The sequence below is a fragment of the Vulpes vulpes genome, chromosome 1 (genome assembly GCF_048418805.1).
Source record: "Vulpes vulpes isolate BD-2025 chromosome 1, VulVul3, whole genome shotgun sequence".
NCBI lineage: Eukaryota > Metazoa > Chordata > Mammalia > Carnivora > Canidae > Vulpes > Vulpes vulpes.
Genome location: NC_132780.1, coordinates 140,086,654 through 140,101,956, shown reverse-complemented (window position 1 = coordinate 140,101,956; position 15,303 = coordinate 140,086,654). Strand labels below are relative to the sequence as shown.

The 15,303-nt window shown below is 34.4% G+C and overlaps 1 protein-coding gene across 16 annotated transcripts in view; it reads right to left on the bottom strand.

Moving 5' to 3' along the window:
* The window catches only part of UBR2 (ubiquitin protein ligase E3 component n-recognin 2), a 122,918-nt gene that overhangs the window by 53,201 nt on the left and 54,414 nt on the right, over positions 1-15,303 (bottom strand). For 9 of the 16 annotated variants that reach the window (XR_011996216.1, XR_011996217.1, XM_025990916.2 and 6 more), the window contains 6 exons: positions 15,029-15,167; positions 14,450-14,512; positions 10,412-10,532; positions 8,012-8,119; positions 7,588-7,676; positions 6,403-6,501 (listed from right to left, as the gene is read on the bottom strand). Coding sequence is in view for 14 of the 16 variants with exons in the window: in XM_025990916.2 (XP_025846701.2) it covers positions 6,403-6,501; positions 7,588-7,676; positions 8,012-8,119; positions 10,412-10,532; positions 14,450-14,512; positions 15,029-15,167 (619 nt within the window). In the remaining 2 variants the exon portion in view is untranslated. Of the gene's footprint in view, positions 1-6,402; positions 6,502-6,571; positions 6,671-7,587; positions 7,677-8,011; positions 8,120-10,411; positions 10,533-11,863; positions 11,987-14,449; positions 14,513-15,028; positions 15,168-15,303 lie in introns of those variants that run through there. The other 7 variants (XM_025990915.2, XM_072732099.1, XM_072732100.1 and 4 more) reach the window with 2 other exon arrangements.

The window sequence follows — 15,303 nt, the reverse complement described above, 5'->3', positions numbered from 1 at the left end:
TTTCAGTTAACCCAAAAGACCAATATATGAGATTTTATCACTGATAAGAACACTTAACTAATATCCAGGCAATTGATTGGTAAGCAGGGTTAGGCAGATTAATGAATAATGCTGCTTTTTCAAAGAAACTATACATGTACTCTTCCTTCCAGTCATGATGGATTAAGCTTGAGACTGACCAACATTTACCCTAAGAACAACCAGAAAAGATCAACTAGGAAAAAAAGTTTGAAATCATTAGAGAGCTGCTGAGGCAACAAGGATTCAAGGGGATAAAAGCATAGAGAAGGGGAATGGCAGAGGGCACTAAGCCAACATCCTGCAGCTGCTTTTCCTTCAGCATCTGACGTTTTTGGGAGTAGGGCAAAACAGGAAGATCCCAGGAAGAAGTCTGAAAAAGATGCTAATAGGGAGAGAAATCTGAGATTTTAGCTGGTGTGGGAAGTGGGGCGGCCAGGATTCTAGTGAGAACAGAAGGGTGGAGATGGAGTCCAAATTTCTTCTAGTTTTCCCCATAAGACACCTACAAAATTCTGAAGCTGTGCAGGCCAGAAGTCTAAGAGCAGACAGACTAGAAGAGCAAAGGAGTGATGTGGCAGTTTCAGCAAACGGAGGAAACAAAACAAGTTCAGGAACCTAGAGAGGAAAGGAACTCTAGTGAACATCCTAGACTCTTGACTGGGAATGTCACAGGGGTGAGGATGACTCAGAAGACAAAGTCTTGCCAAAATAGGGGCACCTTGGGATGCCTGGATGGCTCAGAGGTTAAGCATCTGCCTTTGGCTCAGGGTGTGATCCCAAGATCCAGGATCAAGTCCCCCATCGGGCTCCTTGTGGGGAGCCTGGTTCTCCCTCTGCCTATGTCTTTGCCCCTCTCCCTGTGTGTCTCTCATGAATAAATAAATAAATCTTAAGAAAAAAACAAACAAAAAACAAAAACAAAACAGGGGCAACCTGGGTGGCTCAGTGGTTGAGCATCTGTCTTTGGCTCAGGTCATGATCCTGGAGTCCTGGGATAGAGTCCCACACCAGGCTCCCACAAGGGAGCCTGTCTCTCCCTCTGCCTTTCTCTCTGTGTCTCTCATGAAAAAATAAAACCTAAAAAAACCCCAACAACCCAAAAACCAATAACCTGGAGTCATGTCAATTTCCAACTGGACTAAGGTGACTGGCCTCACTCCAGCTGCCTAACATGAAGGAGAATTTTCTTAGGAAAAAGATATCAGGCAGCGTCTAAGATTTTTAATAAAAAAAATCCTATCAGAAGGCAATGAGAAAAAAGGAATAGGGCAGAAACCATATTTGAGGAGAGAATGACTCCAAAACTTCCAAAACTGAGAAAGCCATCAGCCTAGGGATACAGTATCTACCAACACCAATATCTTTTTTAAAAAATATTTTATTTATTTATTCATGAGAGACACACAGAGAGATGCAGAGACACAGGCAGGGAGAGAAGCAGGCTTCATGCACGAAGCCTGATGTGGGACTCGATCTCAGGACTCTGGGATCACACATCGAGCCAAAAGCAGACACTCAACCACTGAGCCACCCAGGCGTCACCCAACTCCAATATGTATAAATATAAAGGAAGCCAAACCTGCATAAATCACAGCAACACTGCTGAAACCGAAGACAAATGTCAAAAAAAGTTAAGCATTTCAAATGACTAAAAATTACATAGGGCAAAATATATATATATAAAAAAATCAAACAGAACTACAAATGATCTAGATAATGACATTATCAGACTATAACTTAAGATTTTATTTATATATCTGTTTTGGTAGGGGGTAGCATATGCATGAGCGGGGGGACGGGGAAGGGCAGAGAGAGAGAATCCTAAGCAGACTTCACATTGAGCACAGAGCCTGAGGTGGGACTTATCCCACCACCCAGAGATCATGACTTGAGTTGAAATCAAGAATCCAAAGCTCAACCAACTGAGCCACCCAAGTGCCCCAAGACCATGACTTTAAAATAGTTAAGAGGGACGCCTGTGTGGCTCAGGCGGTTGAGCTTCTGCCTTTGCCTCAGGTCGTGATCCTGGGGTCCTGGGACAGAGTCCTGCATTGGCCTCCTGTGGGGAGCCAGCTTCTCCCTCTGCCTAGGTCTCTGTCTCTCATGAATAAATAAAAATATCTTAAAAAAAAAAAAAGTTAAGATTTACATTTTCAGAAAATTGAGGAAAAATGGAGAATTTCACCAGAAAACTGGCATCCTAAAAAAGAATGGATTTTTGCTTCAGAAATCAAGTGAAAGTAGGTGTAGTTTTCCTAGTAAGTACACCTAACAATTCTGGACATTATAAGCAAAACAACACCGAAAGATTCAGAAAGGTGGCCAGAAGAAGGCAGACTGGCTACGGACCACAAAGAACACAAGAAGACAGAGTTCTAAGAAGCTAGTAACCCAAAAATGCCAACGAGCACATATTTTTTAAAAAGTCCCAATAAAAGCCTGCTTTGTCAGCCACAGGAAAGAAGTAACCTAGTAGGACAGAAATTTTCAGACAGTAACACAGCAGCAAAGGCTGAGTGGGGAAGCCTAGACTTCCACTCTTCAGAGGCTGAAACATGGTGCTTGCTTACAATGTCACGGATGCACGCCATAACCGTTCATGGACTAGCAGCCTGCAAACAGCTTGTTGTTAGTTGTGACAAAAAGATAAATCAATTAATTCTTAACAGTTTAATTAAGCTGACATTTTTTCCTCATAGCAAGAGCTTTGCTGAGAGCAACAATGTGTTGGTTCAGTGCAGTACATATTGTTTATCCTGTCACTACTGACACTTTGAGTAAAATGCTTTAGAGTCACCTTTACAAGAGTATTAAGTGAATATAAAATAAACAAGTGGGCAGCCCCGGTGGCGCAGTGGTTTAGCGCTGCCTGCAGCCCAGGAGATCCAGGACTGAGTCCCACTTTGGGCTCTCTGCATGGAGCCTGCTTCTCCCTCTGCTGTGTCTCTGCCGCACCCCCCCACCTCCCCGTCGCTCATAAATAAATAAATAAAATCTTAAAAAAATAAAATAAAATAAAATAAACAAGTTAGTAAGGGGGAGGGAGGAATTACTATTTAATCCAAAAGAAGGTAAGAAGGAAGAGAAAAAGAAACAAAATAGATGGTTCAAACAGAAAAAAATCATAACGTGGCAAATATAAAGCCAAATATATTAGTGATTATATTAAATGAGCAGTAATTTGGTTACATCATCAGGAGTATCAGATTGGGTAAACAAAACGTAAATACATGCTTTAAAAAAGTGACATACGTTTAATATAAGCGTACAAAAAAGTAAAAATGTGGAGTGTTTGGGTGGCTCCCGGCTTGGGAGTTGGTTACGTGTCCAACTCTTGATTTCAGCTCAAGCCATGATCTCAGGATTGTGAGATCGAGCCCCATGTTGGGCTCTGTGCTCAGTGGAGTCTGCTTGAGATTCTCTACTCCTCCCTCTAACCCTCCCTCCACTCCCCACTCTCTCTTTAAAAAAAAAAAAAAAAAAAGTAAAAAATGTTAACAATGGAAAAGACAATACTATGCAAACACTAACCAAAAGAAAGGAGTTGTTGCTGTAATATCAGATAAATAACTTCAAGTCAGAAGCATTATCTGAGATGAAAAAAGATAATTTAAAATGATAAAAGGGTTAATCTAGGAAATATAATTCTATATATATAAAGATATATAAAGCAGATAGATAAAAACAGAACTAAAAGGGGAAAGACAAATCCAACAATCACATTGGGAGACTCTTAAGATTCTTTAATAGTTGACGGAACAAATAGACAGGAAATTAGTTAAGTACATAAGACTTATACAAAGAAAATAAACAAACTTGACCTAAGGGACATATAGAAACACTGCACCCAATAGTAAGAGAACATATATTATTTTCAAGTCCACATGGGACATTTACCAAACTGAAAACATTCTGGGCCATGAAGCTAGACTCAACAAAGAACTGGTATCAGCATTTTCTCTGACCCCAGTGAAATTGAGCTAGAATTCATAACAAAATAATTAGAAAATGTCTAAGTGTTTTGAAATTTAGCAATATATTTCTAAGAAGTGTAATCACAAAAAAGAACAAATGGATCAAGGAAGAGATCATGAAGGAACTCAGTAAATTTTTGAACTAAATAATAAAAATAGGATATAATAAAATTGTGAGGTGTAGCTAATATTATGCTTAGATGGAAAATTGGAAAATTAGGCCTTAACTGCACTTACCAGAAAAAAAGGCTCAAAGCCAACAATTTAAACATCTATCTCAAGAAACTACAGAAAGTTTGGCAGTCATCATGTGGCGAATAAAAGCAGGAATCTTTCTCATTCCTGATCTCAGGGGAAAAGCTCTTAATAGTCAGTATTAAGTACAATGTTTGCTTTAGATTTTTATTTTTTGTTTTGTTCTTAGGTACTCTATTACATTAAAGTTCTTTTTCATTCCCAGGTATGAAGTATTTTTTTGTTTTAAATTATGAATGAGTGTCTAATATTCATTAATTCAGAAAAAGCATTTGATATAATTTTTTTCTATTAGTAAGGTAAGTTATGCCAACTGATTTTTCCCCTCAAATGTTATACTATTCATAACTTGGTTATGATGTATTACCTTTTTCCTTTTTTTTTCTTTTTTAAGATTTATTTATTTATTTATTCATGAGAGACACAGAGAGAGAGAGAGGCAGAGACACAGGCAGAGGGAGAAGCAGGCTCCATGCAGGGAGCCTGATATGGGACTTGATCCCGCGGCTCCAGGATTACGCCCTGGGCCGAAGGCAGGCACTAGACTGCTGAGCCACCCAGGGATCCCCTATTACCCTTTTTCTATATTACTTGATTTGATTTGTGCAAGCTCACCTGTGAGAAAGATCAGATGGTAATTTTTTTGTAAATTGCTTTATTGGGTTTTGGTATGAAGTAACAGAGAACTCAATTAAATTGGCCAGTATAGTCTCTTTCTTTTCTGAAAAATTTATGTCTTGTAGGGATCGTCACATCAGCTAATTAGGTTCTTCACACTCATTTTTGCCCCCTGTCAATTTGTTCTCCAAATTACAAACAGCATGATCTTGGGATGCCTGGGTAGCTCAGCAGTTTAGTGCTTGCCTTCGGCCCAGGGAGTGATCCTGGAGTCCCAGGATGGAGTCCCACATTGGGCTCCCTGAATGGAGCCTGCTTCTACCTCTGCCTGTGTCTCTGTCTCTCTCTGTGTCTCTCATGAATGAATACATAAAGTCTTTAAAAAAAAAAAAAGCAAGATCTTTTAAAAATCACAAACATGATACTTAAAACTCAATGTTTTCCCTTCCTCTTCAGATAAAAATCAAAATCCTTCATTTGGCCTATAATACCTCAGTGTGGATAAAGACAGCTTCAACTGTACTAGAATATATCTTTGAACATAAAGGTAATCTGGGGAAAAATACTCGTTAAAAACAAATGAACAAAAAAACTGGAAAATGTACCTTGTAGGAAAATAACCTCAGAATACTCTTAAATTTGTACAATTTGGCACCCGCCTTCATTTCTGGTCTCATTTTATTCCATGTTCAAGGATCTTCAACTGTGCTGGCTTTGTTTCCTGGATAGGAACTTTATTTCAGCACTTCTCAAGTGCTGGTCCCTTTAAATGAACTTTCCTTCATATGCCCACATAAAGGTGCCTTCCCTACAGAATTTCTATCTGCACTTTGGGAAAAGATCAGATCTCTCTATTCTCTCTCAAAACAACCAAATTCTTGTTTTCATTATAATTTTAATGAACCAGTTCTATGAGTTTTTCTCATTATTTTAAGTTCCATGAGGGCAAGGACTGCATCTTTTTTTTTTGTTTTTTTTCACCATTGTATTCCCAAAGCTTAGAATTGTGCCCAATAAATCATAGATGCTCAATACATTTTTGTTAAATAAATTAAATATGCATTTTAATTACTGAATAGCACAAAAATATAGTGATGTTTCCCTGAGGAACTAGTAAAACTTAGTACAAGATGATCCATAATCATTGTGATTCTATTGCCTTAGCTACCCTTTCCCTTATTGGGTGGGTGGTGGGGGCGGGGAGCTTCCTAAAATGTGAGATTCTATATAATATGCTGTTTCTAATGGATAAATTTGTTAAACCAATCAGCTTAATTTTTAACTCACCAACCAGTTCAAAACCTCAGGGAAGTAGTATTAGAACATACAGATTAAGTTTAAATGACTTTTTTGTCTCTAGATTACATACTGCAGGCTATGTTCTAGCATGGTCAAAAGTGTCTCAAGTCCCAACACCCGTTAATAAAATATTATTCTATTCAGGAATATATAGATCTTCATTTTCTATTATTTTAAGACTTTAATTTTTGTCAATGACAAACAAGAAAGTTCTTCTAAGTCTTTTAGTACTTACAAGTGAAGGGACCGTGAATATCTGAACCGAGAGGTCTGCGATTGAAAACTCTCTGTCGTGGTCATCTGTCACATAATCACTCTGCAAACGCTCATAGTTCTATTAAGAAGGCAAAAAAAGGCAAGGAGTGCCAGCTATCAGTTACAAAGAAAAGGCAAGCACTACTCACCAGAGTAGGTGCGGTGAAGAACTGGACAGACAGAGCAGTCACGGACACTGCTCGCTCGTGATCATCCTCCATAAAATCTCTCTGCAACTGCTGGTAATTCTAAACAACAAGGGGGAGATTCACCTCTAATCCATAATGACCAAATGTTTTAAGGATCATAATGAAAAGTCAGTGCTGGAGGAGTCAACAACATAACACTGCTATGAGAATGGTAACTGAAATTACTTCTACCAATTAAATTTTGTATGAATATTGATTTGCTATACAACCTTCTTGAGCACCATGACAATTTATGAGTTCAAATAGGAGTAACAGCTTCTAAAATCCTGGGATGTTCTTATAGGGCTAAACCACAGCAACTTTACATGGTCTCTGATGAAACCGGACTTTTATTTCTTATAGGTGTATATCAGAATCACCTGATGTTTTTTCCAAAGTGCATATGCTTGGTGCATCTGCTTCATTGAGAACAGGACACAAATATATATATATATATTTTTGAAAAAGCCCCCCATATGATCCTTATATGCTTCCTAATTAAGAACTTCTAGTTCAGGTGAATAAAAAAAATAAGCACATATTACAAGAAGGGAGAAGAACATAATTCAACAATATCAACAACCAACATTTCAAGATTCTTAAATCACATCCATATATACATGTCACTTCAGCTAAGACTATCTTTTCCTTATACAAATTTTAATGGGAATAATACCATATTTCACAATGGCACAGGTTTAAATTCTTCATTTATCGTTTCATATTATATAGATTTCACAGCTGGATATGTGTATTATTATGGCAGGTGACGAAAAGAAAAGTCTTACTGCTGGAATTTTACTTTATTGATAAAAGATAAAAAGATCATCTATTGAAGTTTCTTAGAATTTAAAATCAATACAGTGACATAATACTATTAGTTGCTAATATTATAAAGCCTGGATATAATAATGGATTATATTTATTCTGAATATAACCTATTTTGTTAAAAAATATAAAACTGAGAGACTACCTACCTTTGCAAATCGAATAGCAAACAACTTCTTATATTTCAAATCCATAAGTAGACTGCTCATAAACAACTGATGATACACACTCCTAGCACCTTTTACAAACAGAGCAGATGTAAAATAAGGATGTATCAACAAGCCAAAAATTACATTTCCAAAGTTTTTATACTCTCAATTGTATTTTAAGTCTCAAGAGCAAAACTCTACAATTGCAATCTGCTTCTTAAAAATTTAGTGTTTCTAAAAAAAGTTTTCTAACAACAAAAAAAAAGAAGCTTATTTAATTTGGGTTACAGACTCTAAAATCTGTTTTTGTTTTTTCCAAAGAATAAGACTAATGTGCTAATTGTAAAAACTATATTTATTAAATACCTCTCCAAATGGGGGGAAAATGCCTTTTCCAATTACCTAAAAGTGGTTAAAAGATTACCTTTCCACAATTTGGAATCATTAAGCATCAATCTATCCACTAGAGAAGAGTTTTCGCCATCTGGCCCTTCTTGTAAACCAACTTGACATAAAATTCGGCGAAGCCCATCTTAAAACAGGAAGAAAAGTAGTCATGAAATAGGAACTTCAAGTATTAAAATAAAATGACATTTTAATAGAAATGTTCCAACAAATCTATAGTTTTACATGTTTACTAATGGTCAAATTTACTCAGAAAAAGTAAACATATTAACTATTTTATTAACATTTTCACAAAAAGAAAAATTCTAAATCTTGCATTATATACTAACACTTATTCTAGAATACCAAAATATAAGCCTATCAGAAAGGCAATGACCTCTTATGTTATAAAGAATTTAAGTACATATGCTAAATAAACCACATTATAATAAAATTGTTACATCCCATGATAACTGAAGGCAGGCATAATAACTGTGCTACCATTTAAAAAAAAGAACGCATGGCCTCTATACTATAATATAGACCAGTCCATTTATCAGTGTTATGCAAAATGTTCCCACTCATTTAGCAAACGTTCCCTGTAAACCTCTGTGTGGCTACTATGTGAAATGTCCTGGAAGACAAATTCCTACATCTTCTAAATGCTGAACAAAAAAAATGTTCTTCAAATATTAACAAAAGCATTAGCATAACCAAAACTTTAATACCTTTTTGTTTCATACGTTAAAACTAAAATCACTCTTTTTAGTCTTTTATAAGCACGCAAAATAATCAGACAAAATAGAGCAATTTTAAAACTATAAAAGCCACCAAACAGGAATTGTTTACAAGGCTAAAGAGAAATACTTATATAAGTATTAATTAAGAGACAAGGTTTTGTTTTTTTTTTAAGATTTTATTTATTCATTAATGAGAGACACAGAGAGAGAGGCATAGACATAGAAAGAGGAAGGAGAAGCAGGCTCCATGCAAACAGCCCGGTGCGGGACTCAATCCCGGGACTCCGGGATCATACCATGAGCCAAAGACAGACGCTCAACTGCTAAGCCACCCAGGCGTCCCAAGACAAGGTCTTTAAATAATTAGTGATAAATATCTCAAAAATATTTTTGGCAGAAAATTGCTTCCAGGATACTATTCATTACTACTGCAGAAGAGAACTTGGTGCACAAGATATATCCAATGGAAAACACTAAAACTAAAAAGATAGGAGGGTAAGAAAAATAATTGGAGAGACATTTAAAAAGCAAGCAAACACAGTCTCCTAAATTTCCAAAACTCCACATTTTTTTCAATTGTCCGTTCACAATGTGGCAATGCTCTCTTAATACAAATATTTTAGAAGTTCTCTTTATAATAAACACCAGAATGTCATTTATCCAAGCCACCTCTCTTGCTTTCTAAAGAAAGTATGACAGATAGCTTAATCTATTCCTAATTTTCTCTTTAGTGTTATATTTTATATACCACACTTGTATTTCTGGCATTAGCCATGTGATTCTTTGTTCTGTTACCACGTTAAAAAGATTATCTAATTTGTGGAATATGGAAAGACATAAATACCAAATACAAATCCAGAACTTCAAATTTGCAAGTTTAGAGTTACAAATTATTGGTAACCAAAAGCTGGAGGAGTCAAAACAAAGGTATCAACATTAGCGTTGTATCTTTTAAACTGCTAATCATTTAGGTTTAATTTACAGTAGTATTTTCCAGCTTGCTCAGTGGAACAGAGTTCCACGGAATGCTGTTTTATTTTCATTTTATTTTTTTAAAGATTTTATTCATTTCAGAAAAAACAAAAGAGAGCACTAGAGAGACAGAGCAAGCATGAGTGGTGGAGGGCAAGGGAAAGGGAGAAGCAGGCTCTCCACTGAGGAGGGAACCTGATGCAGGGCTTGATTCCAGGACCCGGGATCATGACCTGAGCCAAAGGCAGACGCTTAACCAACTGAGCCACCCAGGGCCCCCAAAATGCTGTTTTTTTAAAAAAACATTTAAGTCTGTGAAATTTATATTTCATTAGCATATTAAAGTCATTTGCCATTGTTCAATCTAATATTTGCTGCATTTATTTGAACACAGAATCCTTTGTATGCATATAAGAAATCTTATGGATCAGGCAGGGCACCTGGGTAGCTCAGTCACTTTGGCTCAGGTTGTGATCCCAGGGTCCTAGTATCGAGTCCCGCATTGGGCTCCTCGTGGGGAGCCTGCCTCTCCCTCTCTGCCTATGTCTCTGCCTCTTTCATGAATAAATAAAAAAAATCTTTAAAAAAATAATCCTGTGGATCAAAATTTTAGAAACATGGGTTTGTCTGTACAATAAAGATATTGTGAGATGGTATTTTAAAATGTGAAATTAAAGTAAGAAATTATTTCACCTGATATTGTTTCCAAAATAGTTTTTTGGACCTACCTGAATATCCAATAACATTTCCCAGCCAAGATAAAAGTTTCAAACCAAAATTCTGATGTGCGACAATAGACGAATGCATAACTTGAACTTTGAGTGGCTTTGTCTGTCTACTGGTATTTCTCTTAAAAAGAAATGGCAGAATGAAAAAACAATCTAAAAAGGCTATCTTATAGAAAAAAGCTAATATTTTTACTTAACGTAACTACATTCTCATCATTACAGGATAATTTTTTTTTCATGTATAAGAAAAATACCACTTGGCTTGCCTTACTCAGATCCTAATTTGCTAGAAAGAATCTTACAAAAAAAGTAAGGTATAGCTTACGAGTAACTTGAATCTTTGGTCCTATATTTGAAAATCTGCTCTACCAACTAGAAATTATTTAAATGCTTGCATTTGTTTTAGGTCTTTAACTTCTTAAGTGCAATCAAACATTTATTTAAGTAATTTGCTTCACTGCACAGAAATGTTATCAATACTCAAAAAAAACCCCTTTGTATAATAAACTATAATTTTCAATGTAACCATTTTTAAGTGTACAGTTCAGGAGTGTTAAGTACATCCACACTGTAGTGTGACCAATCTCCAGAACTCTTTTCATCTTATAAAACTCAAACTCTATACCCATTAAACACCATAGATATCATATAAATGGAATCAGGTAGTATTTATCTTTTTTTTTTTTTGGTAACTGGCTTATTTCTCTTAGCATATGTCCTCAAGGTTCATCTACGCTGTAGCATGCATCAAAATTTTCTTCCTTTTTAAGGCTGAATGATATTCTATTGTATGTACATGTATTTTATTTATCCATTCACCCATCAATAAACATTTGAGTTGCTCCTGTCTTTTGTCTATTATGAATAATAATGCTGCTATGAATATAGGTATACAATATCTCTGAGACCATTTTCGATTATTTTGTGCATTTATATAGCCACAAGAAAAACTGTTGGATCATATGGTAATTCTTCTTAATTTTTAGAGGAACTACATTACAGTTTTCCATAGTGGCTGTATCATTTTACATTCCCACCAGCAGTATGCACAAGGGTTGCAATTTCTCCATATCCTTGCCAACACTTGTGATGCTGTTATGGTTTTCCTTTGTTTATAATAGCCATCCAAGTGGGTATCAGGTGGTATCTCATCATGATTTTTATTTGCATTTTCCTAATAATTAGTAACATTGAGCATGTTTTCATGGTAATTTCATGGTAATTTATATACCTTCTTTGAAGAAATGTCTACTTAAGTCTTTCACAATTTTAAATTTTTATTCCCCCTTCTCATTTTTTGTTTGGATCATCTTTTTACCCCCAACTTCATCCCATTCCCATAACCCACATTAACACAGTACATCTTTGCATATTTTCTCTATCTATATATTATATATGTATACATTTATAAAGATTTTTATTTCATTTACAAAAATGGGATACTATACATACTCTTGTGCATCTTTGCGTTAACCGATTTTTTTGGGTTAATGACTCATAATATTCTGTGGTGTGGATTTATTCAAACATCCTCTAGAGAAGGGCACTCATATTCCCTTTGTTTTCGTCTTCTGTGACTACAAAAAAAGCAGCACTGAACATCTTTGTACACACACTTGCTAGTGCTTACATTTCTATGGGATATATTCTTAGGAAAGGTATAACTTTAATAATAGATGCTACTAAATTATTTCCCCAAATGCTGTAGCAATTTAGTTTTATACAAGTATTCCTATTTTCTGCATCACTGCCAGTAAGGTATTTCATCACTTTAATTTCTGCATCCTGATGAGTATGAAATCTCCCTATCATTTTACCGATTACTAATGAGTGAGTCTTTATGTACACTGACCATGTAGATTTTTCCTGATTCTTAGGTTTTTTTCCTGATGATTGCCTTTCCATATCCTATGTCCATTTTTCTATTTAGTTGTTTGTTCCCTACTTGATAATCTATGAGGATTCTGTTTATCATAAATATTAAATGTCCATTTCTATGTTAGAAATAATTTTGCTAAATCTACTATTTGCCTCTTGGCTTTGTTTATAGAATATTTTGCTATGCTAACTTTTTATGTAGCCAAAAAATACATTTCTTTTTTAACTCCTGGGGTTCTAGTATTGGTTAAGAAGCTCTCCTCCTCCCTTAGAATATACCTATAATTTCCTAGATTTTCCTTCTAACTTGTTTCTACTTCTGGACTTCCTTTTCTATTTTATGAATACATAAATGCCACAAAAGATTATAAATTACTACTTTTTAAAAAAATGAAAAATTGAAATGATACTAAACATAAGAAGTTATAAAGCAACCAATATAAGAAAAAAAATACTCCTTTACTCAGATTCATCTATTGCAAACCTTTTATCCCAACTGCTTTATCATTCCAACTTATTTTTCTCTCTCCACACAGATACATATACATGCACTTAAAAAAAAATAGCACTGAGGGTAAGTTATATGCACCATGCATCATTCCTCCTAATTCCTTAATACTTCAGTCTGTATTTCCTAAAACTGGAAATATTCTTTTACTCAACCACAGTATAGTTTCTGGTGCATTATTAAGTTGAGTATGTCCAGATATAAAGAAATAATTTTTTAAATAAGACATAAAATATACAAATCATAAAAAAAGATATTTTGGGAAATGATATTTGCAACAAAAGACTACAATTCAGGTTACATAAAGAACCGCTAACAAGAGTAAGAAAAAGAAAACTCCCCAAAATCGGTAAAGGATATGAATAGGAAATTCACAGAAAACATAAATAAATATGAAAAAGATACTCAAAATTAAGACAATGCAAATTTAATTGATGAGATGCCATTTAAACACATGAAATGGGCAAAAATTTAAAAATCTGACAACATATAGTTTTGATGAATGGGAACTCTATACACCACTAGTGGGCATGTATACATTAATGGCACCATTTTGGAGACTAACTCAGCAAAATCTAGTAAAGATGAAAATGCTCATATCCTGACAACTCATAAATTCCATTTCTTGGTATATACTCTAAAGAAACTTTTGTATCTATGCAACAAGGAGACAAAACAATGTCCACAGCAGGACAATAAAAGAAAAATTATTATCCTAATTGTCCATCAGCAGGAGAATGGAAAAATTATGGTAAAGTTATCAATGGAATACTTCACAGGTACATGCATCAACACACATAAACCTGGTACCAACAGTGAAATGAAAAGTTGCAGTATAATATATCTAGTATGGATCTTGTCAAGGTTTAGAGGCCTCCAAATCCATATATATAATGTTGACAGATTTAATAAATGGAAACATAAAGGCACACACAAGAATGAACAAAAGAATTAGTAAAAGTAGTTATCTCTAGGATAGGAGAAAAGAGAATAGGATAAAGAAGGGATAATACAGTCTCTTCTATACTATTTTATTATGTAAAAGAAGTATGAAGAAAACGTATAATGTGAACATATGGGCATTTGCTGTTATCTCTATTTTTATCTGCATATTTAAAATATTTAACAAAAAGCACATTTACATAAAGTGCATTTACATAGAATAATTTATAATAATTCTTACTTTGTAAAATAAATATAAATGTGAGGGATAGTTTTCTCTTAGAGAAATAATACACTAAATACTATTAGTATATGCAGCATACCTTGCTATAAGTTACCAAGAAATAACTTCCCTTGAATTCTAATTGTGGTGCCAAAGGCCAGTTTAATTCCTAAAAAGTAACATGATACCCTATCAAAAACAAAACAAAAATTAAACACTTTCTAAGATGTCTCTGATAGAGAAATAGGAAAGCAGAAAATCTGTATCTCATGGAAACATTCATTTTCTATATTAAACTTACACAGCTTGAACAAACTAAATAAATAATAATGTAATATTTAAGAAACGTATTATTAAACATGATTTTTGTTGATATTGGCTTTACATTCATGAAGGCAGAAAAAATCTGTTCATAAATGCCAAAATATGCAACTAGTTTCAAACTAATAAAAAAATAATAATTTAGGCTTGTTTTTAAATTACTTACCACAATTACTGATTTTGCTTGTTCACAATACTGGAAATCTCCATATCGAACAGACCTACGTCCCTGGTAAATGAAGATATTTTAAATTAACATGTAAAAATATTATATTCAGTATTAATAACTTTTCACCCAGTAAACAAATAAACATCTGAGCATATAACAACTCTGGTCAATTTTAATATTTAAAACATTCATTCTATTCAATGATAAAAAATATTTTCCTTCAAAATCATCCTAACATTTTTAAGCCATTAATAAGTATATTTCCTTAGACAACATAACATTTATTCTTCGAGGTTGCTATAATTTCTACCTTCATAACTGAATATTTCTAATCACTGAGTAGAATGAGAGCAACTGTATCTACATTTCCTGCTAAACTTTCTATCTGACAACAGCTTACATTACATTCCAAAATGTATTTGGGTCAATATGCAAGTGAAAAAAAAAAAAGCCTATTCAATTTTCCCAGAATAATTTATCTGTAATAAAAGGTTCAAATTAAAAAATAAATAAATAAATAAATAAAATAAAAGGTTCAAATTTATTATGTGACATCAATATAATGAAATCACTTACATCTCGATCTACTGTAGTTGCAAAGCCAATGGCTTCTTTTTGTGTACAGTTAACAGCTTTCTGAAGGGTATAAATAACTTGTTCATAAGTATGCACCTCATCATTAAACAGCATGCAATAGTAGGTATCACTCTTCTCTCTGTAGGATAAAACATTAATTATGTATTTTCTAATTGCATATTCTCTAGCTCCAGGCTGATTAAGTAAGAGCACACTTGGTTCTAGTTCTAGGGAATGTGCTAGGTATTGGGCATATATCTGTGATCTCCATGCTC